Source organism: Plecotus auritus (genome assembly GCF_963455305.1).
Source record: "Plecotus auritus genome assembly, chromosome: 14".
Classification (NCBI taxonomy): domain Eukaryota; kingdom Metazoa; phylum Chordata; class Mammalia; order Chiroptera; family Vespertilionidae; genus Plecotus; species Plecotus auritus.
The window spans coordinates 3,094,853-3,118,664 of NC_137780.1; the positions used below are offsets into that span (position 1 = coordinate 3,094,853).

Genomic DNA, 23,812 nt, shown 5'->3' on the forward strand with positions numbered 1-23,812 from the left:
TTAGTCCCGCCCCACGCGGTCAGTTTCCGGCTGCCGATTGGCTTAGGGCGGAATCCGGTGGGCTGGACGTGGAGTGACAGCCGGCGCGGGGGCGTGGCCACGGCCGCTCAGAAGCTCTACCCGGGCTCCCAGGCACCATGTACCGCGCACTCCGGCTCCTCGCGCGCTCGCGTCGCCTCGTGCGAGTTCCCCCCTCGGCCTCCACCTCGGCTCCCGGCCTCGGCGGCGCGGCCCCGCTCCCGTTCCGGCCCCCGGTCACCGCTCGAATGGTGAGCGCGGGCTTCCTTGCCCCGGCCTCCCCGCCGTGACCTTCAGCCCTCGGGCCGCGCCCGGGCGCCCGCGGGCGGGTGGGAAGGATTCCCCGGGGGGTCCCCGCGGAGGCCGGCCCTGGGCTGCGTGCCCGCGCGCGGGGGAGGGGGGTTCGGGAGGGGCCACGGTCTCCTCTGCTCCGGGCGCCTCCTCCAGGGCGAGGAGAGAGCGTCCACCCCGGTGAGCGCTGGAGCAGGGGGGCAGCTCCTGGCCCCCTGGACGCCCCACGGGCGGGCTGGGCCTCTGCGTTTTGGGGTATCCCGCGTCGGCCGCTTTCGGCGGGTGCGGAGGCGCCCCTCAGCCTGGGATGGCGCCCCCGGGACTGAGCCGGGTGGAAGGAGTGTGGGGACCGGGCAGCCCCCGTCCCTGCCCCTCTCGAGGGCCTGGCTGGCCCGACACTGGCCGGACACTGACCTGAAATGGCCTATTTAGTCCGTTCGGCTGCGGATGGTTCACCCCTCTGCGTTTTTGTGGAGCCCGGAAGCCCTTTAGAGGAGACTGGAGAGGACCTCATTGTAGCTGAATCCGTACTTTTTAAAAAAATATATATATTTTATTGATTTTTTACAGAGAGGAAGGGAGAGGGATAGAGAGTTAGAAACATCAATGAGAGAGAAACATCGACCAGCTGCCTCCTGCACACCTCCCACTGGGGATGTGCCCGCAACCAAGGTACATGCCCTTGACCGGAATCGAACCCGGGACCCTTCAGTCCGCAGGCCGACGCTCTATCCACTGAGCCACACCGGTCAGGGCTGAATCCGTACTTTTTATTCAGCGAGATCACTCGGGAATGGAAAGGCCCCAGGTTCAAGCAATGGGACACTGATTTACACAAAATTTCCGTCCTGCGGGCTTTCACATGCATGACATACACCTGGACACGGGTATTGCGTTAGGAGAAGGCTGGGTAGTGGTCGGCAAACTCATGAGTCAACAGAGCCAAATATCAACAGGTCAACGATTGAAATTTCTTTTGAGAGCCAAATTTTTTAAACTTCTTCTAACGCCATTTCTTCAAAATAGACTCGCCCAGGCCGTGGTATGTTGTGGAAGAGCCACACTCAAGGGGCCAAAGAGCCGCATGTGGCTCGCGAGCCGCAGTTTGCCGACCACGGGTTTAGGAGGAAGAGTTGCCATTCTGCACGGTGCACCGGGCTGTCCTGTGTGCAGCCAGGGCTGTGATTGCAAACCACGCTCTGCCCCGCAAGGTTGGGATGCAAAGTTGGGGCGCACTTGGGGCAGCTTGCCTCGGTGCCTCAGTGCCTCGGTTTCTGCAAGTAAAAGGGAAGTGCTTGCAGCTGCTCAGCAAGATTGCACCTGTGGCCCTGACCGGTGTGGCTCAGTGGATAGAGCATCGGCCTGCGGACTAAAGGGTCCCAGGTTCGATTCCGGTCAAGGGCATGTACTTTGGTTGCGGGCACATCCCCAGTAGGGGGCGTGCAGGAGGCAGCTGATCGATGTTTCTAACTCTCTATCCCTCTCCCTTCCATTCTTTGAAAAATCAATAAAATATATTAAAAAAAAAAAAAAAGATTGCACCTGTGACCGTGCTTGGCAGGGAGCGAGAGCTCCTTAAATACTGTAAATGCTCCCTTGTGGGGGATTTCTGAGGCCGAGACATTTTCTGGACCCTAAGGGACAAAATCGGGGGTGTGTTGTGTCCCTGGAACTCCTGGTCTAATAGTTTTTTAAGTGCCTGCGTGTGCGTGGGCGGGGCTAGCTTTATATTCCCAAAGGGTTTCTTCCTTCTAAAAAGTTGGGAACTGAGGCCAGGGTTAAGGTACCATTCTTAGACCATTTTCTAAAGTTTCTAGTAAAATAAGCATTCCCCCTAAGAGCATGGAATTGGCCAAAGCTTGACCAATACTAGGCATGCCTCTGAATTGGAAGAGATTGTTTTTACCCCGAAAGCTTTCTTTGTATTTATCATCTGTGTAGGGTGTGAATTCTGTAATATCTTTAACATCCTATATAATGAAGAGCTAATATGCTAATTAGACCGCACAGTGGAAAGACCTTCCGGACAGACCAGTGGGTGGGACCTCGAGGCATCGGGGCTAATCTGTGTGAGGGCTGAGCCCCTTGCACGAATTTCGTGCACCGGGCCTCTAGTCTATAATAAATTTGCGTGACAATCGTTTCTCAAGGAAAGAGCTGAGGAGGGGAGCAGAGTGAGAGTCACAATGGGATGTGTAGTCTCTATGGTACTGACGAAGGCTTCTTTTCCCTTCCAGCTGATGTGATGTTATTGCTTTTGAGACTCGATTTATGATCAAGCTGTAACAGTGTCTTATCTCCATCTTTAGGCTAGCCAAAATTCCTTCCGGGTAGAATACGATACTTTTGGTGAACTCAAGGTCCCCAATGATAAGTATTACGGCGCCCAGACTGTGAGGTCGACAATGAACTTTAAGATCGGAGGTGTGACGGAGCGCATGCCCGTAAGTGGACTTTCGGAAATATTGGTTTATTTCGGATGAACTAGGCTTTGTTCAAACGAGTCACATTACGTCATGAATAAAATTTTACAGAGTTAAAATGCAATTATTAGAGACCTTTGCGAGCAATACAGTGTTTCTTCCATTAAAATGTCAAAGAACTTTTCAAATACTATTATTGGATTTTTATTTGATAGAACTAAAGTGATTTGTCTTTTCATTTCCACTGAGATTATTCAGATTTTTACTAGGATTTTATAGTTTTTAAGCATTTTTAACTTCAATACTTAAGTTTTATTTATTTATTTATGTCACTAATTAACACTGAGTTTTACAAAACTGATTTAAAAGGGACTGAGTTTTCTATAATATTATATTTCTATGTCTCTTGGTGTCAGTTTCCAGAAAAGTCTACACAAATACCTAAAAATATTTTTTTGCCTTGTCTGACATCCGATGGATAATATATGTCCTTGTTCAGTGCCACATGAACGATTTAACGATTAGAACACTTTGTCATGTTTCATTAAAGCTAAGATGACATCAGTTAGAAGATGCGCCGATATGTACCACTAAGAAAGAAAAGAGCTATCCGTTAAAGTTGTGACATGGATTGTGAGGTGCACCTCGACTTCAGACATGTTAAAGTGTGGAAAGAATTGATTACATGCCCTGACCGGTTTGGCTCAGTGGATAGAGCATCGGCCTGCGGACTCAAGGGTCCCGGGTTCGATTCCGGTCAGGGGCATGTACCCTGGTTGCGGGCACATCCCCAGTGGGGGGTGTGCAGGAGGCAGCTGATTGATGTTTCTTTCTCATCGATGTTTCTAACTCTCCCTCTCCCTTTCTCTCTGTAAAAAATCAATAAAATAATAAAATTAAAAAGAATTGATTACATATGTTACATATCCGACTGAGCCCAATTGGAGTATGAGCAATAGTCACTTCAGAGCGCAGGATGGTCTAGCACAGGGGTGGGCAAACTTTTTGACTCGAGGGCCACAATGGGTTCTTAAACTGGACCGGAGGGCCGGAACAAAAGCATGGATGGAGTGTTTGTGTGAACTAATATAAATTCAAAGTAAAGGAGCGGAGGGGAGAGCAAGAGAACCGGATAGAATAGCCGGATCCGGCCCGCAGGCCGTAGTTTGCCCAAGGCTGGTCTAGCAGCTTAGCAGTAACCAGGTTCACCCGATGAGATAATGTTTAACAGTTATCTTTAAATGTACTTTTATTTCACAGTACCTTTAGCTTCCATGTGTTAGCTCATTCCTAAGCCTTCAAGACTGGATCTTGACAGGTTCCTACAACTTGACAATAGGCAGCTGAACCTTCTGGAAGAAAATCTTTGCTCTTGCCACCTGCAGCCAGCTTGGTGAGGGAGACAGACACAGGCTCAGATGACATGTGTGGGTGACATGGGGTAGGCATGATCTTAAAACATTCTCAGATAGTCAACTCTTGGGATGAAAGAGGTCAGTCTTACAGTTCAACCCCTGGGATTAAGGAGGTCGGTCCTAGCCCGTGTTGATAGGAGTAAGCAGGGCTCATGTTTTGATTTGCTGGCTTTAGCCAGTGAGGTGTGGGGGTTGGAGGTGTGGGACTTTATTTCAGCTGCTGCTGCTGCAGGGACAGGGCTGGGTTTGGATTACTCGGCTGAGAACGATGGGCGCCGGGGTATCCATTTTTTCACATTTACCTTCATCTGGATTTAATTTCCTGAACTTCATTAACTATGAAGCAGACTGTGTGTGCTTGAGCTGAGCAGTATGATTAAACCTGACCCTTTGCACCTGAGGTCCGAAGGAAAACAATTTAAAGTGATGATGACCTTCGAATGGGCGTGCATTAAGAATAATGAGGGCCTTCTCTCCTCTGCAGGGACGCATTTCACCATTTTACTTTAAGAGCAGGCAGCAGCACGCCCTGTGGTGACCTTTCCTCCCTGTGTGAATCCACAAACACGGGTCAGTCACCCCAGTCAGGTGGCCAGAGCTAATGGGCATTCATGTGTGACTTAGGCCATGGGTTAACCCACCAAACTCCTGTAGAAATTCAAACTCCCATTTGTTTTCATCTTTACAGCTTTGAAGTCTCTAATCCTATGTGCCATTTGTCTCCATTCCGTTTGGCGAAAACACTTCCAATGTTTTACTTTAGTTCCTTAAAATGCAAAATAAATATATTCTGTTTCTGCTTCCTGTTCTACGTGCCCCTTGGTTTATTCTCCTTGGCCTGGGTCTAATGGGCCTTATTCCTTACTTTGTTGTTGTTTTTCCCCCTCATTTCCCCAAGGATTGTGCGTTGTAGGACTTCCTTGTATATTTTAGATATTAACCCCTTATTAGATAGGTGATTTGCAAGTATTTCTTCCCATTCAGTGGTTCGTCTTTGTATTTTGTCGACGGTTTACTTCTCCCGTGAGGAAGCTTTTTAGTTTGGTGTATTTCCACTTGTTTATTTTTTGCTTTTGGAGGCAGATCCCAAAAAAATCATCTCCAAGACTGATGTCAAGGAGTTTACTGCCTATGTTTTCACTGAGAACTTTGATGGTTTCAGGTTTTACACTCAAATCTGAATCCATTTGGAGTTCATTTTTGTGTATGGTGTAACCTTTTGTATGAGGCTATCCAGTTTTCCCTGTACCATTTTGCTATCTTTATTTTATTTGCCCTTCTTTTCTTTTAAGAGAAGGAAAGGAAAAATTATAAGGTAGATTGGGATCCAGCGAGGGAAAATCATGGTGATTGCTGGTGATATGGCTGAGCACCATTTGTTTTTTTCATATCCTATATAATAAAAGCCTGATATGCTAAGTGTACAACCGTTTGGCCAGTTGCTATGATGCGCACTGACCACCAGGGGGCAGATGCTCCAACCAGTAGGTTAGCTTGCTGCTGGGGGTCCAGCTGATCGGGACTGGGCGAGATGGGCTGGACACGCCTTGGAGCCCTCCCGCAGTCCCTCCCTGGCCCCGATCATGCACCAGTGGGGTCCTTCGGCCTGGCTTGCGCCCTCTCGCAATCCGGGACCCCTCGGGGGATGTCGGAGAGCTGTTTCGGCCCGATCCCCACAGGCCAGGCCGAAGGACCCCAAAGGTGCACGAATCCATGCACCGGGCCTCTAGTATGAAATAAAGCACTTATATATTATAATGTATTATAAAAAATAGGATGAATGGTACATTGTATGTGTGTGATACTGTGCGTTTTTATGTACAACTCTTGCACCTGCATAAAATAATAATCTTAAATTTTCACACTAACGTTGGAAATTTGAGATATTTTTCTGATTAATTTTAGATCCCAGTTATTAAAGCTTTTGGCATCTTGAAGCGAGCAGCTGCTGAAGTAAACCAGGATTATGGTCTCGATCCAAAGATCGCTAATGCAATAATGAAGGCCGCAGACGAGGTAGGAGGTGGTGTGTGTACCCAGTGGCACCGAGCCGTGTCACCCACGGGGCGATGAGCTGTGGCGGGCGGACGGGGCACTGTGAATGTTTGAGTTAATGCTCTCAGGGCAGGGGGCAGCGTTGTCCTTTGGAGAGGATGTTAATTTGGTGCTCAATCTCTGGTGGCGAAATTTGGGCGTGATCGTGTCCCTTTATTTTTCCTTTAATTTATATAGTTTAAAGAAAACTTTGAAGAGACACTGTTTAAATTTATATATTTTATTTCTTATCGTACATATACACAATTCATTTAAAAAGTTGTTGTTATTTGATAATCTGTATGGAGAAAGTAATTTCACTAACCCTCTACTAGAATCCACAGGAAGCAAAGATAACAGTTTCAAAACTCTACACAATGTTGTTCATTGCAGTACCACTTATAATAACAAACTGGAAAGCATCCAACCGTAACAGCTGCTTTAATTAGTTATATGGTGATGCTGTAGAAAAATTTTAAAGAATATCATAGAACAGCCCTACTATATAAGAAGCAATGGGGGGTGCCGACACCGGTTTGGCTCAGTGGATAGAGCGTCGGCCTGTGGACTGAAGGGTCCCGGGTTCGATTCCGGTCAAGGGCATGTACCTTGGTTGCGGGCACGTCCTCAGTGGGGGGTGTGCAGGAGGCAGCTGATCGATGTTTCTCTCTCATCGATGTTTCTAGCTCTCTATCCCTCTCCCTTCCTCTCTGTAAAATATCAATAAAATATATTAAAAAAAAAAAAAAAAAAAGAAGCAATGGGGGAAAGGTCACAGAGTATTTGTACTTTATGACCCTAATCTTGTTTAGAAAAAATGAACAGAACACATGCTGTTTTTTTATGTACATACATGTATACTCCCATGTCTTGGAGCGGCGACTGGAAGGAGATGCCAGTGCTCAGTCGTTATTTCTGAGGCTGGAACCCTGACGGCTAACATCCTTTTCTTGGCTCTCAGCATTTCCCATCCGGTCTCCTATTATTTTTACATAACTCGGAAAGAAGTTCTAAAGTGAACCCATTGTTTAAGGTAAAATAGATTTCTAAAGTGCGTGCTGGTTTTTAAAAAATCTGTCTTTATTGTTGAAAGTATGACAGATGTCCCCTTCCTCCCCTTTGACTCCCCCACCTCGCTCCTGCCCCCCCCCCCCCCCCAGCTAAAATCATTCCCGAAGATGAGTTAAGCACCCACTCTCTCAGAAAGCGTGCAGTCCCCACACTGGCACATTAGCTGAAGGTATAAAACCGTGACAAAAATGGGGACAGATCGGGGCTGTGTCCCTGCGCCTGGCAGTTGCTGCTCGTTGGACGCCTGTGCGCTCACGTAGCTGTAAGTGTCCTCACTTCAGGTCACCAGGTCCTTGTGCTGACCCCACTGTCCATCTGTGGGACATCCCGCCGCGCACCGGCACTGGATGTATCTGAACTCTGAACCCTTCGCAGCCTGAGCAGGGGGCCCCCTCTGCCTGTTAGGGGGGGAGGCAGTTGGAGAGAGAGAAGAAAGAAGGCTTTGCTTCAGTTTAGTGCGTTCACAATAGTTCATCTTTCACTTTATTTATTTTATTTTTATTTTTAAAAATTTATTTTTATTGATTTCAGAGAGGAAGAGAGAGCGCGAGAGAGATAGAAGCATCAGTGATGAGAGAGAATCATGGATCGGCTGCCTCCTGCACGCCCCACACTGGGGATCAAGCCCGAAACCCAGGCATGTGCCCTTGACTGGAATCAAACCCGGGACCCTTCAGTCCACAGGCCGATGCTCTGTCCACTGAGCCACGCCGGCCAGGGCTCATCTTTCACTTTTTAAAGTGGCCGTGGTTGGAACAGGTGATGCTGGGGAAGCTTAGGCTTGCTGGACAGTAACAGACTGCGTGTCCCCATCGGCAGGTCATCTCGCGTGGGATCAGGTGCACCTCTTTAGAACGGCTCTGCAATGCCGCCACCTTGCTCAGAGCTGATCACAGCGGCTGAGTGAACAGTGCCGCTCTTACTGCAAACAGTTCTTCTGTGCCCTTCTGTTCTGCAGGTAGCCGAAGGGAAACTGAATGATCACTTCCCTCTCGTGGTGTGGCAGACGGGGTCAGGGACCCAGACGAACATGAATGTAAACGAGGTCATTAGCAACAGAGCCATTGAGATGCTGGGAGGCGAGCTTGGCAGCAAGAAACCCGTGCACCCCAATGACCACGTTAATAAAAGCCAGGTCAGTATTGCAGCGTCGGTGACCACGTTAATAAAAGCCAGGTCAGTATTGCCGCGCGTCGGTGACTACGTTAATAAAAGCCAGGTCAGTATTGCAGCGCGTCGGTGACCACGTTAATAAAAGCCAGGTCAGTATTGCAGCGTCGGAAATGGAAAAGAGGACCCGAGATTCGTCTTACCGAGCAGGTGCTGGCTTGCGGACAAGGAGGTGCATCTGCTTATATCCTTCAATGGGAAGGACCTCTGAGATGTTCTGTGTCTTTCAGGAATCTCGGGTCTAATGTCTTAAACTTCATAAAGTCACTTTTACGGGAAAGATTATTTAGGACAGTGAAATTTCGTGTATATGTATGTTTTTATTATTTTGGTTTATATTTTGAACTCTTTATTTTGAATTACTTTAAATTTATAAACATTGCAAAGATCCTGCAAAGAGGTTCTGTATACCCTCTCGCCAGCTTCCCTGAATCTTTTTTTTTTATTTAATATATTTTATTGATATTTTACAGAGAGGAAGGAAGAGGGATTGAGAGCTAGAAACATCGACGAGAGAGAAACATCGATCAGCTGCCTCCTGCACACCTCCCACTGGGGATGTGCCCGCAACCAATGTACATGCCCTTGACCGGAATCGAACCCGGGACGCTTCCGTCCGCAGGCCGATGCTCTACCCACTGAGCCAAACCGGTTTTGGCGCTTCCCTGAATCTTAAGCATTTTGTGTAAACCCGCTGCATTTAGCACTCTGGAGAATTAACGTTGCTCTCTGCGGACTGCATTTGGGTTTCTCTAGTTTTCGGCCGAAGTCCTCTTTGTCTGCGGGATCCGTCCCATCCCCTTCGCCTCCTGCACTTCATGGCCGCATGCACGTCTTCTGTCACGTTTCCCAGTAGCAGACAGGCATTTGTCCTCGGAAAAACCCACTTGTTTACTTTCTCGCACTAAGAGATGCTCCTGCTTCATCACGTGTTTCCCTGCCCCGCCCCGTAAGCACCCATTCTGCCAAGGACCTCGGAGGGTCAGGTCCCAGTTCTGCAGTCCTCAATATTTCGGCAAGTCTCGTGATTTCGTAGACAGCTTGGCTTTCCTATTTTTTCATTTGGTTAATCCTCACCCGAGGATATTTCCCATTGATTTTTAGAGGGAGTGGAAAAGAGGGAGAGAGAGAGAGAAACATCGATGTGAGAGACACATCTATTGGTTGCCTCCTGCGTCCACCACAACTGGGGCTGGGGATTGAGCCTGCAACCGAGGTACGTGCCCTTGTATGGAATCGAACCCAGGACCCTTCCGTCCTGGGGCCGATGCTTTATCCACGGAGCCAGACTGGCTAGCAGCCTTGGGCAAACTATGGCCCGCAGGCCGGATCCGGCCCGTTCGGCTGTTCTATCCGGCCCGCGGAGCCAAAAGAGCGGAGGGTTCTCTTGCTCTCCCCTCCGCTCCTTTACTTTGAATTGATATTAGTTCACACAAACACTCCATCCATGCTTTTGTTCCGGCCCTCCGGTCCAGTTTAAGAACCCATTGTGGCCCTCGAGTCAAAAAGTTTGCCCACCCCTGGGCTAGGGCCATGGCTTTCCTATTTTGAAAGTGGTGACCTACCTCAGAACTCTCCTGACGTTTCACTGCTGAGGAGGTGTTTATGAGAGACTGCACGCACTGTGTGGCTGTAAGGCATCTTCGCCATCCTCACATCACCTGTGAGCTGTGCGTCTCTATCCCGTGCTGACCGTATCCGGCAGGCAGGCAGGTGTGCTGATGGATGATGTGTCCTTGCAGGCGGGAAGTAGCACAGCCCAGGCAGGGAAGCAGGCTGCTGCTCCTTTGACCCTCAGCGACCTTAGACTTGGCATTGAGCACTGAAAACTTAGTCATTTGCCCTGGCCGGTGTGGCTCAGTGGACAGAGCGTCGGCCTGCAGACTGAAGGGTCCCAGGTTCTATTCCGGTCAAGGGCATGTACCTTGGTTGCGGGCACATCCCCAGTAGGGGGTGTGCAGGAGGCAGCTGATGGATGTTTCTAACTATCCCTCTCCCTTCTTCTCTGTAAAAAATCAATAAAATATAAAAAAAAAAATAAGTTTAAAAACTTAGTCATTTAGTGAGGTTTTAAGGAGATGTTCCAGTTCGGTTCTGTGGCCTCCGCTTTAACCGTTGCCCTGTCTTCTGACAATCCCCCACAGAGCTCCAACGACACCTTCCCCACGGCCATGCACATCGCCGCCGCCGTGGAGGTCCACGAGGTGCTGCTGCCGGGGCTGCAGAAGCTGCACGATGCGCTCGAGGCCAAGTCCAAAGACTTCGCCCAGATCATCAAAATCGGGCGGACCCACACCCAGGACGCGGTCCCGCTCACTCTTGGGCAGGTAGAGGGGTGCGCTTAGATTTGATTCACGTTGGGGGTCGGGGCCCATGGCCAGCAGTTGCTCACCAAATGCCACTGGTTTCAGAGGCCCGGTTTGTAATAGTTCAGTGACAGGTTGTTCTGCACTCACCTGTCAGCAGTGTTTTTTAATTTTCTTTTTAAAAAAAGATCTTTATTGTTGAAAGTATTACGTGTCCTCCCCCCTTCCCCACTTCTATTTCGTGCTGTTAGAGCAACTTTTAAGTCGCTAGGAAATTGTATGTTCTCACCGTAACTTCCTTCTCTTTTCAGGAGTTCAGTGGTTATGTTCAGCAGCTGAAATACGCGATGGCGAGGATAAAGGCCGCCATGCCAAGGATCTACGAGCTCGCAGCCGGGGGCACCGCCGTGGGAACCGGATTAAACACTAGGATTGGCTTTGCGGAGAAGGTGGCCGCGAAGGTGGCCGCGCTCACAGGTCAGGAGGATGTGAACTCTTAGTCCTTCCCTTATCCTGGTCTGTGTGTTCACTGGCTGTTCTAAGGCCAGTGACGTCTTTCTCTGCTGTCTTCATTCACACCGGTCCACGCTCCAGGCTTCTTGACCAAACAGGGCCTCTGGCTCCGCTCTGGGGTGCCCAGCTCAGCCCCGCCATCTCGGCCACCTCTCGGCTTGAGTGCCCCGGGCCGCACTGCCTCCAGGAGTTGTCACCGGCCTTTCTGGTCCGATGGCCTGGAAGATGCTCTCCCCAGTGGGGGGACTTGGGGGGGGATGTCTGTCACGTCGCTCCGTGCCTGGGCGTGGGCAGACCAGACTGGGGCTGGCGGCACCGTGCATTCGGAACATCTGCGCTCCCCTAGTGCCCTGTCAGATGCGCCCCTTCATTGGCTCCGCTGATGAGCACAGCACTGGGTGGGTTAAGGCGCTGTAGGTAGGAACCCAGTTGGCCAAGGTGTGTGCTGGTTGTCGCCAGCTCCTTCCCCCTCCGTCGTCACAGTCAGGTTTCCGGTGGCCTCACCCTGCAGAGTCCCCTGCAGTCCCGTGGTGGGACGTCGGAGTAAAGGCTCCAGCAAAGCGACCTACAGTGCTGGGGCCCGGGGGGCAGTTGTCCTCCTGCTGGAGGAACCAGAGGCTCATGGGAGGTCTCTCCATGGTGCTGCTCTGGCTGCGGGAGGGCAGTGCGGTCACTGTGCAGCCACTTCTCTCACCCCTGATGCAGGCTGTTCTCTGGTGCAGGGGTGCGCCAGCCTCACCCTCGTCCTAGGACCCTCCCAGGTGTCCTGTGCTTGAGGGTGAGCAAAGTCATGGACAGTCCGTCCATCTTGGTGACGTCACCCCAGCACGCAGTGAAAATCCGTCAGTGCCAGCTTTGTTACTCTTGAAAGGTGTTTTAAGTACTTATTTTCAAAACAGGCAGAATCAACTGTTGGTTGAGAAATTCATTTGAATGATAAAGACGTTGTACAGATGGACAGACTTGATTTTTCCTGGGGCGTATGCTGTGATCATTCTCTGAACTAAGGACCTTTCGAATTCTGTCTTCCCTTAGTAGAGTACTGTACTCTCGATAATGGTAACTAGTTTTGGAGCCACGTTATCATGTCCGGAAAAGTCTTATTAAGATGCAGGTGTTGCCCTGGCTGGTGTGGCTCAGTGGATAGAGCGTCGGCCTGTGGACTGAAGGGTCCCAGGTTTGATTCCAGTCAAGGGCACATGCCGGGTTGTGGGCTCGATCACCAGTGGGGGGCATGCAGGAGGCAGCCAATCAATGATTCTCTCTCATCATTGATGTTTCTCTTTCTCTCCCTCTCCTTCCTCTCTGAAATCAATAAAAATCTATTTAAAAAAAAAGATGCAGGTGTAGCAGAAGATTAGGGTAGAGATCATTGGACAATGCTCATTATGGCTTAGTAGCAGAAATGGTTTTTTAACCAAGAACTGTGTTATTACACATAGATCTTTGAACATAGGACCGACTGACTGAGATGGTCCAATTCATTTTGGCTCCCTCATTTCTCCGGGGGTTCGTGGCCCTGGGGATCCGTGGGCCCCTGGTGAGAGAAGAGAACAGAACGGTGGCTCCCTCATTTCTCCGGGGGTTTTGGGCCTGGGGATCCGTGGGCCCCTGGTGAGAGGAGAGAACAGAACGGTGGCTCCCTCATTTCTCCGGGGGTTCGTGGGCCTGGGGATCCGTGGGCCCCTGGTGAGAGGAGAGAACAGAACGGTGGCTCCCTCATTTCTCCGGGGGTTCGTGGCCCTGGGGATCCGTGGGCCCCTGGTGAGAGGAGAGAACAGAACGGTGGCTCCCTCATTTCTCTGGGGGTTCGTGGGCCTGGGGATCCGTGGGCCCCTGGTGAGAGAAGAGAACAGAACGGTGGCTCCCTCATTTCTCCGGGGGTTCGTGGGCCTGGGGATCCGTGGGCCCCTGGTGAGAGGAGAGAACAAAACGGCCTCAGGGGGAGGAAGACGTGCTGGGACAGGAGCGGGGACTGGAGCGGAGTGAGCTTTGCCTCCTTTGCCCCGTTCCTCGAGTAGTCCGGCATCAGACGCGATGGCAGTGGGTGGAGTTTTCTCTTTCGTGATGTTTCTCCCACTTGTTTTTCATCCTTTAAATGTGCGGGAGCCATTGACTCTCCTCCTCGAGGACTTTTTGAAGGTACGTAGACAGAACTTCAGTCCTAAGATACACTTGCTTACTTCCGGAAGTGACGTGTTCCTGTTGTTTCTGATTCCGTGTGCTGGACTTTGTGTTTGACGTGCCGCCCTGTCCCCCCCTCCCCCCAGGCCTGCCCTTTGTCACGGCCCCAAACAAGTTCGAGGCTCTGGCCGCTCACGACGCTCTGGTGGAGCTCAGCGGCGCCATGAACACGACGGCGTGCAGCCTGATGAAGATCGCCAACGACATCCGCTTCCTGGGCTCCGGGCCGCGCTCGGGCCTGGGCGAGCTCATTCTGCCCGAGAACGAGCCGGGCAGCAGCATCATGCCAGGTACCTGCCTGCGCCGCCCGTCGGCGTCCGAGCCGGTCCTCGGCAGAACCGGCATCCCGTCCCCAGGGCACGTCTCCCCCGGGGGGGCCCGGGTCTCAAAGATGGATGGGGACGAGGGCGGCACCCTTGTTTCGGGTGGTCGTTGGGGGCCAGCGGTGATCAGGACTTCAGGGAGCCTCCCCCGTCATGTAGGAGAGAAGAGCTTTAGTGAGTTGCACGCACGTCGGTTCCCACACTGGAGAGCGTGTGATAGTTCTGCCTTCCACGGCCCAGAGCCAGGAGGGCGTCAGCACAGGCGAGGGGGATCGCGTGGGTCGGGGAGAAAGGAATTGGGCGAACGCCTCCTGGCCCCTCCTGCTTTGGGGAAGCGGCCCAGCAAGTCCCGGGACAGACGCACATGGTGCCCATCGAACCCAGTGGAGAGGCGTGGGCAGTGCCGTCAGGGGCGTAGCTGGCGCACAGGGCCATTCAGGAGCGACTAGTGCAGGGGTGGGCAAACTTTTTGACTCCGGGGCCACAATGGGTTCTTAAACTGGACCGGAGGGCCGGAACAAAAGCATGGATGGAGTGTTTGTGTGAACTAATATACATTCAAAGTAAAGGAGCGGAGGGGAGAGCAAGAGAACCCTCTGCTCTTTTGGCTCCGCGGGCCGGATAGAACAGCCGAACGGGCCGGATCCGGCCCGCGGGCCGTAGTTTGCCCACGGCTGGTAGTGAGTGGACTGGGGACGGAGGAACAGCCCGGCGGCACGCTGACTGCTGAACTGAGGCTGAAGGTGAGGGGATGTGCTGGTCACAGTACAGGTCACGAAGCTGGGGTAGCACTACGTCAGGATCAGATAGGCGACAGGGTCCGATCCGGAAAGGCCACTGTGGGTTGGACTGAAACTGACCAAGTGACCTTCGATAGTGAAAGGAAAGACCCGACTGTAGATTCTTCTAACTCTCTGCAAGTATAGGGTGGCAAGAGATGTGGTTTTGAAGTATTTCATGTTGAAACATGACATGAGTTTAGCTGATTGCACATTGAAGGCAGTTGCCTTAAAGAGAAATGCAGAGTACAGCGAAGTCTCCCAGTGTGTGCTCTGTATCAGCCGGAGGTCTGGGACGCGTGGCTCACACTTGAGCTTGTCAGAGGAGGGGGGTTCTGGATGAATAGGAAAATCCCAGGTGAGTGTCCCCGTCCCCTGAGCGTGGTGAGTCCCGCCTGTGTCCGTGTTCCACGGCAGCCTGCACCGCTCCGTCTCTGTTGTCATTGCCAGTGCGCTCTCCCGAGCCTCCAAGTTCTGCGATGGTGGGGAACACCCTTCTTACTTACCATTGCGTATTCAGTGCCTGGCTCTGCAAACATTCTAGAACAGCCGTGGGCAAACTACGGCCCGCGGGCCGGATCTGGCCCGTTCGGCTGTTCTATCCGGCCCACGGAGCCGAAAGAGCGGAGGGTTCTCTTGCTCTCCCCTCCGCTCCTTCACCAGCAGCAGTGTTAACATGGCAACGTCGGGAAACACGGCCGCAGCTCCTTCTTCTGAGTGGGCGGATTTATATCCGGATTTATATCCGCCCATTCAGTAGAAGGAACAACCTCTCAATCTTCCAGAGGCTCCTTGTAATGCCCGCGGACGCGTCCCCCGACATCACCCTGGGAATGCGGAGACACGTTATCGTGGTGATGGAGGGAGACACGCCCCTGGAGAGCACAGGATCAGAGCACAGTTTGAAATGAATAAAACTATTGAAATAATTAAAAAAAAAAGACCGTACCCTTTTATGTAATGATGTTTACTTTGAATTTATATTAGTTCACACAAACACTCCATCCATGCTTTTGTTCCGGCCCTCCGGTCCAGTTTAAGAACCCATTGTGGCCCTCGAGTCAAAAAGTTTGCCCACCCCTGTTCTAGAACAACTGACAGCCATGAAGATGGAGAGAACTGGATTCAGCTATATTTAACTCGTTACTCATCAGCCATTGAATGGTTCAGTGTGTGGCTCCCCATCTTCCCTCCTTTGGTTGGTTGGTTTCCTTAAAGCGGCACGGATGTTGGGGCCTGGCTGTAGTATATGTCTTACTTTATGTAATGAAGCTAGGTTCCCTTCTGGCTTGGGTTATTTGACGTAACCCTAATCTTCACTGTGCTTGAAGCCAAGCGTGTGTCTGATCGGAGTCCCCGGTGGTTTTCTTGCAGGCAAGGTGAACCCGACGCAGTGCGAAGCGATGACCATGGTGGCCGCCCAGGTCATGGGCAATCACGTCGCTGTGACCGTTGGGGGCAGCAACGGACACTTCGAGCTGAACGTTTTCAAGCCAATGATGGTACGTGAGCTTTACATTAAGTTTCGACTGGTTTTGGCCGAGGGCTAATTGTCTTGGTTTTGGTCTTTGATGAAGGCTTTTATAGATCTCACAGTAGGTAGCTGATCTGATCAGCAGCTGGAAGTCAAGTATATATTACCATTGGAGGGTTGATCCTGGATGTTCAGGTAGGTGACTTCTAGCTTAAGGAATTTGATGGCTTGCTTTCTTAATGGGAAAATTCTGGAAGGTAGGGTACAGTTTTCTTCCTTGTCCCTCAGCAGGGGAGATACCAGTGGCCAGAAGTAAGAGGCCTCCTCCGTTTAAAAAGCCCTGCTCAGTCCCGGCTCCGCACGCTGCTGCTTCCTTCTTCCCTGCAAATTCTGTCCTTTTAAAGGAGCGACGACACTTGGGGTCCCTCCCGCCACACTCACTCCTGGTGCTGGATTTTCTCGCAGTCACTGTACCTCCACGGCGCTCTCGCCCATGCCCGGCCCGGCTCTTCCTCCCGAAACACCCCCTCCCCTTCCTCCCCCCTCAGTCTTCCTCTCACTGGTCTCACCTCTTCCACGCGCCTTGCACACCCCATCGTGTCCCCTAAAACGTCTTCCTCTTTACGGAGCTGGAACAGGGTGGCATCATCTCATCCCTTCCCCAGCTGCAGAGGAGGCAGCTGGCATCCCACACGCCCTTTATTGGTGTAAAACGCTGTGTCTACAGTCTGGTGCCAAGTCTGATTTTAATTCGATAAGAATGCACAAATGACAGAATCACGTGTGCCCATCCCGTGTGCCCATCACATGCTCGCTGTGACCTGGCCTGTGTCCGGCACTGCGGTGCTGGCGACAGAGCGGTGGGCAAGGCAGGTTGCTTGTCCCTGTGGCGTGGACCTTCTAGCCCAGCGGTCGGCAAACTCATCAGTCAGCAGAGCCAAATAGCAACAGTGCAACGATGGACATTTCTTTGGAGAGCCACGTTTTTTAAACTTAAACTTCTTCTAACGCCACTTCTTCAACATAGACTCGCCCAGGCCGTGGTATTTTGTGGAAGAGCCACACTCAAGTGGCCAAAGAGCCGCATGTGGCTCGCGAGCCGCAGTTTGCCGACCACGGTTCTAGGGGAACAGGAAGGAGACGGCCCGGAGCCAAACCCGGGCCCAGAAGCTCGGCTGTCGGGTCACTTTGCAAACGCAGACCCAGGCCTGGCAGATACAGGTCCTAGCAGTAATGTCTGCTCATCTGTTTTTGTTCTAAACAAAATCCCTTTCGTCTTTGGTAGAAAATAAGTCAAGAAAACCAACATTTGCTCTGTCATACTCACTATCGCCGAGTGAATGAATCGTGAAGTTCTGTGACTTCTCCTCGAGTCCATTGTTGAGAGTATAGTTTCCGACCCTGGGGTTTTAGACCAAAGGAAATTGGGACGTGGATACGTACCCTAGTACATGTTGGGTGGTTACCAAAAAGGAAGAAAATGCTGAAACAAACGAATCGACTGTATACTGTTTCTATATGTTGTGTGAAAGGTTATTTGAAAGTGACTCTGGAATATTTGTTTTGTTAACCCTAAAAACACGTGTGATTGTTAAGAGCTGGACGCCCTGACTTCCCTGGTTGCCTCGCACGCGTGCTGAACTTTGACCTCTGCGTCTCTGCTCCCCTCCGCAGGGAGGAACCTTCTGCTGCCCCTGGCTCTGTGCGGCCTCCCCGCAATGGGACTTCAGTCCTGCAACGGGAATTCCTTTCCCCTTCCCTGAGCCCTACCATCTTATACCTGTGTTTTATAATGCCACAGGCTAGCTTGCATTGTAGTTATTTGCATTTGTCATTATTCCTCTTTTATTTTTTTTTATTATTTTTTTTAAATATATTTTATTGATATTTCACAGAGAGGAAGGGAGAGGGATAGAGAGCTAGAAACATCGATGAGAGAGAAACATCGATCAGCTGCCTCCTGCACACCTACCACTGGGGATGTGCCCGCCACCAAGGTACATGCCCTTGACCGGAATCGAACCTGGGACCCTTCAGTCCGCAGGCCGACGCTCTATCCACTGAGCCAAACCGGTTTCGGCTCATTATTCCTCTTTTAGATTCCTGTGCCCTCAGATGTTTATTTCTTTCCCGTTTATTGTCCTGGGGGAGGGGCCTTGAAAGCTGTAGGGCGCTGTCTGTGTGTTGAGTTCTGTGTTCTCTCAGGAAGCAGGAGATCACACTGTGTTGGGACGAACACGGTGAGGCTGCCTCAGTCCCTCTCCCTCGCAGATTAAGAACGTGCTGCACTCAGCCAGGCTGCTGGGGGACGCGGCCGTGTCTTTCACGGAGAACTGCGTGGTGGGGATCCAGGCCAACAAGGACAGGATCGCCAGGCTGATGAACGAGTCCCTGATGCTGGTGACGGCTCTGAACCCGCACATAGGTAAGGGCTCAGGAAGCAGAGGGCCATTTCGAGTTCAACATTAAACAGCTAAAACGATTTAAAATGCTTATAGACAGCGGTTTCCTTTCGGACGTTGTTTAAGTTAAATCTTCTAGAATATCTGAAATGGCGTTGTAAGACACTCTCTCTGACCTATGGTGTCATGGTCTTTCAAAAACCTCATCGATTATTCTTCATTTTGTTTGAAAATGGGTCATTTCGGAAGTAGAAGTGAAACTGATTTCTGTCTCCGGAATCCGGTGCGCTGTGTTCCAGGCGCTGGGAAGGCGTCTCTCCACCAGGTGGTGCTGGCGAGCAGCAAAGGGAGCAAATCCCTTTTCTACCTTCTCCCCACGCTGGCCCGGCTGCGGTTTTGTCTGTTCAGTTAATGGTGGCTGGGGGGCTGCCAGTGAGAAGGAACAGGGTTATTCGTCGCTTCGTTTGTCTAGGACCATGGCTTTCGTGCTGCCAGCCTTGTCTGGAATTGTGAATATTTCATTACGTAGATTCAGGCTGTAGACTCTGGTGGCTGGCTCAGCACAGGGATCCCCATCCAGCCCCCTGCTGGCCATGTGGGTTCTGGGGGTCTGCTGGTTACATGATGACGCGTCAGCCCCTGTCCCACCCTCCCCTGCTGCGCTGAGAGGGACACAGTCTTTGAGTTTCTGTCAGAACAGGTTCGGATGCAGCCGTCTGGCATGTACGCTCTCTGCTCGCAAACACCCTTCTAGAATCCTGTCCATCCAGGGCTGGTTTGATATCTTGGCATCGCATCAAGCTTTCATTTCACCCTTAGAGAGTTAGGGCCCATCTGCCTGCCCAGGTGGCTCTGGGCCCTATCAGATGGCCACCCTTCGGTGCACTATGTGGGCCCCGCAGTGCCTGGCTGGTCCCCACAGCACCTGGCTGGTCCCCACAGCATCTGGCTGGTCCCCACAGCATCTGGCTGGTCCCCACAGCGCCTGCTTGTTCCTCCCTCCCCCCCCCCCCAGCGCCTGGCTGGTCCGCCCCCCCCCCTTACCCCCCCTCCCCCAGCGCCTGATTGGTCTCCACAGCGCCTGGTTGGTCCCCCCCCCCGCCCCCAGCACCTGGCTGGTCCTCACAGCGCCTGCTGGTTCCCCCCCCCCCCCAGCACCTGATTGGTCTCCACAGCGCCTGGTTGGTCCTCTGCAGAGCCTGGCTGGTCCCCCCTGCCCCCCCCCCCGCCCCCAGCGCCTGGCTGGTCCCCCCAGCGCCTGGCCGTGCGGTGCTACAGCACTGAGCTCGCTGAGGCTGTTACAGAGACCCTGTTTCTGGTTAAGCATGTTTGAGAGTGCACATTCTCCTCCTCAGATGGACACTTTTAGTCTTATTGCTATATTGCATCTTTGTTTTTCCCCTTCGTAAAACATCTGAGGGAGTGGGCGATTTCAAGTTAGGATCAAATATATTGTAGAAAGTGAGTATGTTTACATCTGCATTACGTAAGAAAAGTAAAGATTTTATTCTGTATAAGAAATGACAACTAGTCGGATAATCACACCGTTAAGATAATCACTGTTAAATATTCTTAAGATGAAAAACTTTTGCTAAAGAGCACAGCAGCGCCAATGGCTCGTCAGTGATGGCTGCCTTTTGCTTTAGAAAGCCCCCTCACTTCTTTCTCGCCTCTGCTTTTCCTCAGGGTATGACAAGGCAGCAAAGATTGCTAAGACCGCACACAAAAACGGGTCCACCTTGAAGGCCACCGCCATTGAACTTGGCTACCTCACGGCCGAGCAGTTCGATGAGTGGGTGAAGCCCAAGGACATGCTGGGTCCCAAGTGACCTGAGTGAGTTTGTAATAAAATCTGCCGCTTAAGATAAACACGCCCCGGCCTCCGTACGTTTTTTAAACAAAAATGGTAAGTGTGGACGGAAACTGCCGTTGAACTTGACTGCAGCAGAGCAGTTGGGACCGTTTATAAAACCCCAGGACGTGCCAAGTCCAAAATGAATTTAAAAAGCGAATAAAATAATTGTATAAAATCCAAAAGAAAATAGACTCTTTCATGTGAATTGACGTGTGTATTATAGTTGAATCTGATTCTGTGTGTTTATCACTTCGTATGTTTTATAAAAGAAGTCTTTCATCCGAACACTGTTGGGTGTCTCAGCCACCAAAGAGGACCTTCGTGGGGAATAATTGGGCTAATGGAGGGTATGAACCCCAGAAGAAACTGTGTCTTTTAACAAGAAAACGTGGTTGGTGAATGTTGAGGTTTTTCTGAGTAACCCTGTTCCAATCTGTTCTGTCTTCCGTCACACTTGTTTGGATTTGTGGCTTTTATCAGTGAACAAAGTTATTTTATTGTCCTTATTGTTAGGAAGAGGCTCACAGCATTGCAGTGCTTCAAATGCCAGTGATGTCAAAACTCTTGAATATTTTCCTTTTCTGGCGCCTGATGAGTCATTGGACTATCATTCTGTCCCAAGAACATTCTGGTGGCACCAGTCTTAGTCATAAAACCTTACTGTGGCGGGGGGGCGGGGAGCAGGGTAGGGGAAGAAGTCTGCACACTAGGAAGAAGCTGGCTTAATCTTCATGTTTAATTATTACCCACATTTTATTTTGAAAATGTATTTTATTGATTTTTTACAGAGAGGAAGGGAGAGGGATAGAGAGCTAGAAACATCGACGAGAGAGAAACATCCACCAGCTGCCTCCTGCACACCCCCTCCTGGGGATGTGCCCGCAACCAAGGTACATGCCCTTGACCGGAATCGAACCTGGGACCCTTCAGTCCGCAGGCCGACGCTCTATCCACTGAGCCAAACCGGTTAGGGCTGTTACCCACATTTTAAACGCATATTTATTTTAAAGTAGATTTCCAAATCTAGCAAAGCTCAGCTGCCCTCTTATCATGCTATCCCCAGATGCATAACAATATCTCGGCTCTCGGGGATATGCCGTTTAGATGCTGTGGCTTTACAGTTCAATTTTCTTTTCACGGGCGTGATGAATGGGGATCGGGAGGATCATCCTCCAGGCAGACTGAGAGCAGTCATTGAATGTAAGCCCTGCTTTGCATTGACGCAGCGGAAGCACAGGGCGGGAAAACATCGAAAGCTTACCTGGTGCGGTCCCTTAACTGAAATAGGAAACTCAGGAACCAGGCTCCCCTAAGCCTCCCTGGGAAGGAGAGAGAGAGACACGAAGCAGTGGTTGGTCAGTGAGCCATTTGCATCAGTTGAGCATTGCAAACTGTTGAAAAGTCTAAACAGAAGTTCTAGTTTTCAAACAGGATAAGTACTAGTAGCTCCAATAGTTCTCTAAGAATTAAAAAGACAGAGTTTCCCGCCCAACCAGCATGGCTCCGTGGTTGAGTGTAGACCTATAAACCAGGAGGTCACGGTTTGAGTCCCAGTCAGGTCACAAGCCAGGTTGCGGGCTCCATCCCCAGTGTGGGGAGTGCAGGAGGCAACCGATCCATGATTCTCTCTCATCCTTGTTGCTTCTATCTCTCCCTCTCCCTTCTTCTCTGAAATCAATAAAAACATATTTTAAAAAGACATTAAAAAATTAAAAGATACAGCTTCCCTAGTTCTGTTATAACACATCAAAAATAGAACACAGCCCTAACCAGTTTGGCTCAGTGGATAGAGCGTCGGCCTGCTCTATCCCTCTCCCTTCCTCTCTGTAAAAAATCAATAAAATATATATATTTTTTAAAAAATAGAACACAATATTGTGACTTCTGTTTCTGAATGGCAAATGAATTACAAATGGATCACTTCAAGTAGAACTGACTTGGTTTTGCACAGCATCTTAGAGCGGGGGTGGCTAAGGGTTTGATAATGAGCAGGAAGATGGCCGAATGCGGGATGCCCTCCACCTGTGTCCTTTATGAATAAACAAATCCAAACCCGAGGCAGCTGGTGAGGAAGAGCTCAGCCGTGTAACAGACATTCTTGCAGCGACGTATTCCAACACGGACTGGATCCTGAGCTCTTCCTTCGGCCTCAGGGTAAGATAAGACAGTCTCACACTAAAAAATCAAGAATTTCTCAGGGCATCGTGGGAGATAAACACAGCTTGAGAAACACCTCTTCAGAAATATCTTGCTCAGAATGCCGCGTAATTGAAAAGTTACGAATGTTTCTGCCTGAAATTTTCCATTTCGTCCTTTTGGACCTCGGTTGGTTACAGGTAACTGAAACCACGGGAAGTGCTCTCCCTTCCTCTCTGAAATCAATAAAAATATATTTTTTTAAAAATCCACACAGAGGACTTTCTTTCCCAACTTACAGATCCCAAGGTCTAGGAGACCAGGGTCCTGGTCTTGTCTCTGTCATTAAAAAGGCTTTGATCTTAGCCAGGCCATTAATATTTCTTTTTAAAAGAAATATGTTTTTATTGATTTCAGAGACGGGATGGGAGAGGGAGAGAGAAAAATCAAGGATGAGAAAGAATCATCCATTGGCTGCCTCCTGCACGCCCCCTACTGGGGGGTCAAACCCCACAACCCGGGCACGTGCCCTGATGGAGAATCGAACCCTGACCTCCTGGTTCATAGGTCGGCGCTCAACCCCTGAGCCAAAGCAGCCAGGCCATGCCATGAGTATTTCTGATCCCCGCTTCCATCCCCTGTAAAATGGCAGACGTTAAAAGATCCTTAAGGTTCCTGCTAGCTCGACATTTGAATGTAGGCCACTCGGAGGGGCAGGGCCGGGAGCTGCCAGGGTAATCCGCACACAATGACTTTGCTCTCCTCTCGCTGAGAAGCATCCAGGCTGATCCCAAATAGAAACGCTGCTGAGTAATTACAAGCCAGCGGCGTCCCGGCCAAGCTTAGGAGGAGAGAGCAGCGGAAGCGCAGGCCTTGGGGTTTGCGATGACACATTTCCTAGATTTGGCTCCACCTTGGACTTGCCTGTGAACAGAAATGAAAGACTTCTGAGTTTTTAAAAAGAAGTGTTCCAGCTTTGATTTGCCTCGGAATTATACTTAGAACTAAGGGGGAACTAGCTCAGTCTCTAAGGCAGCCTCCAACTCTCCATCTGCCTGTTCAACCCCCACTCCCCCACCTCCATCCCTACCCCCCTCCTCCTTCCCAACTCCTTCTGCCTCCTACCACCAGGGCCACCGAGCAGTGTTCCCGGGGCCCCGCCTCCACGCATCTCCCCAGGCCTCCACTTTCTGCACACACGGCTGCACTCTGCAAACTACCTTCCCCACCTCAAGCCACGTGGAAAGTTCAACTCCGTCCCTTCACACATCCCCCAGCAAGCACGCGGACGACACTCCAAGCATCTTGGCTGGTATCACAAGCCAGCAGGCGCCCTTAGAGTCCATTGTGAAACCCTCGATTTTGTTTCCTGTAGTCATTCAACAAACTCAGAAAGACGGCTCATCTTTTCTACTTGC

The 23,812-nt window shown here is 50.8% G+C and overlaps 1 protein-coding gene across 1 annotated transcript; it reads left to right on the top strand.

Moving 5' to 3' along the window:
- Window positions 1-44: 44 nt before the first annotated feature.
- On the top strand, window positions 45-20,541 carry FH (fumarate hydratase). Its single transcript, XM_080651310.1, has 10 exons — window positions 45-269; window positions 2,619-2,753; window positions 6,053-6,163; window positions 8,211-8,387; window positions 10,567-10,749; window positions 11,040-11,205; window positions 13,512-13,715; window positions 15,902-16,029; window positions 18,273-18,426; window positions 20,090-20,541. The coding sequence occupies exons 1-10, from the start codon at window positions 138-140 to the stop codon at window positions 20,230-20,232; spliced, it is 1,533 nt and encodes a 510-aa protein (XP_080507436.1). The 5' UTR covers window positions 45-137; the 3' UTR covers window positions 20,233-20,541.
- The last annotated feature ends 3,271 nt before the right edge of the window (window positions 20,542-23,812 follow it).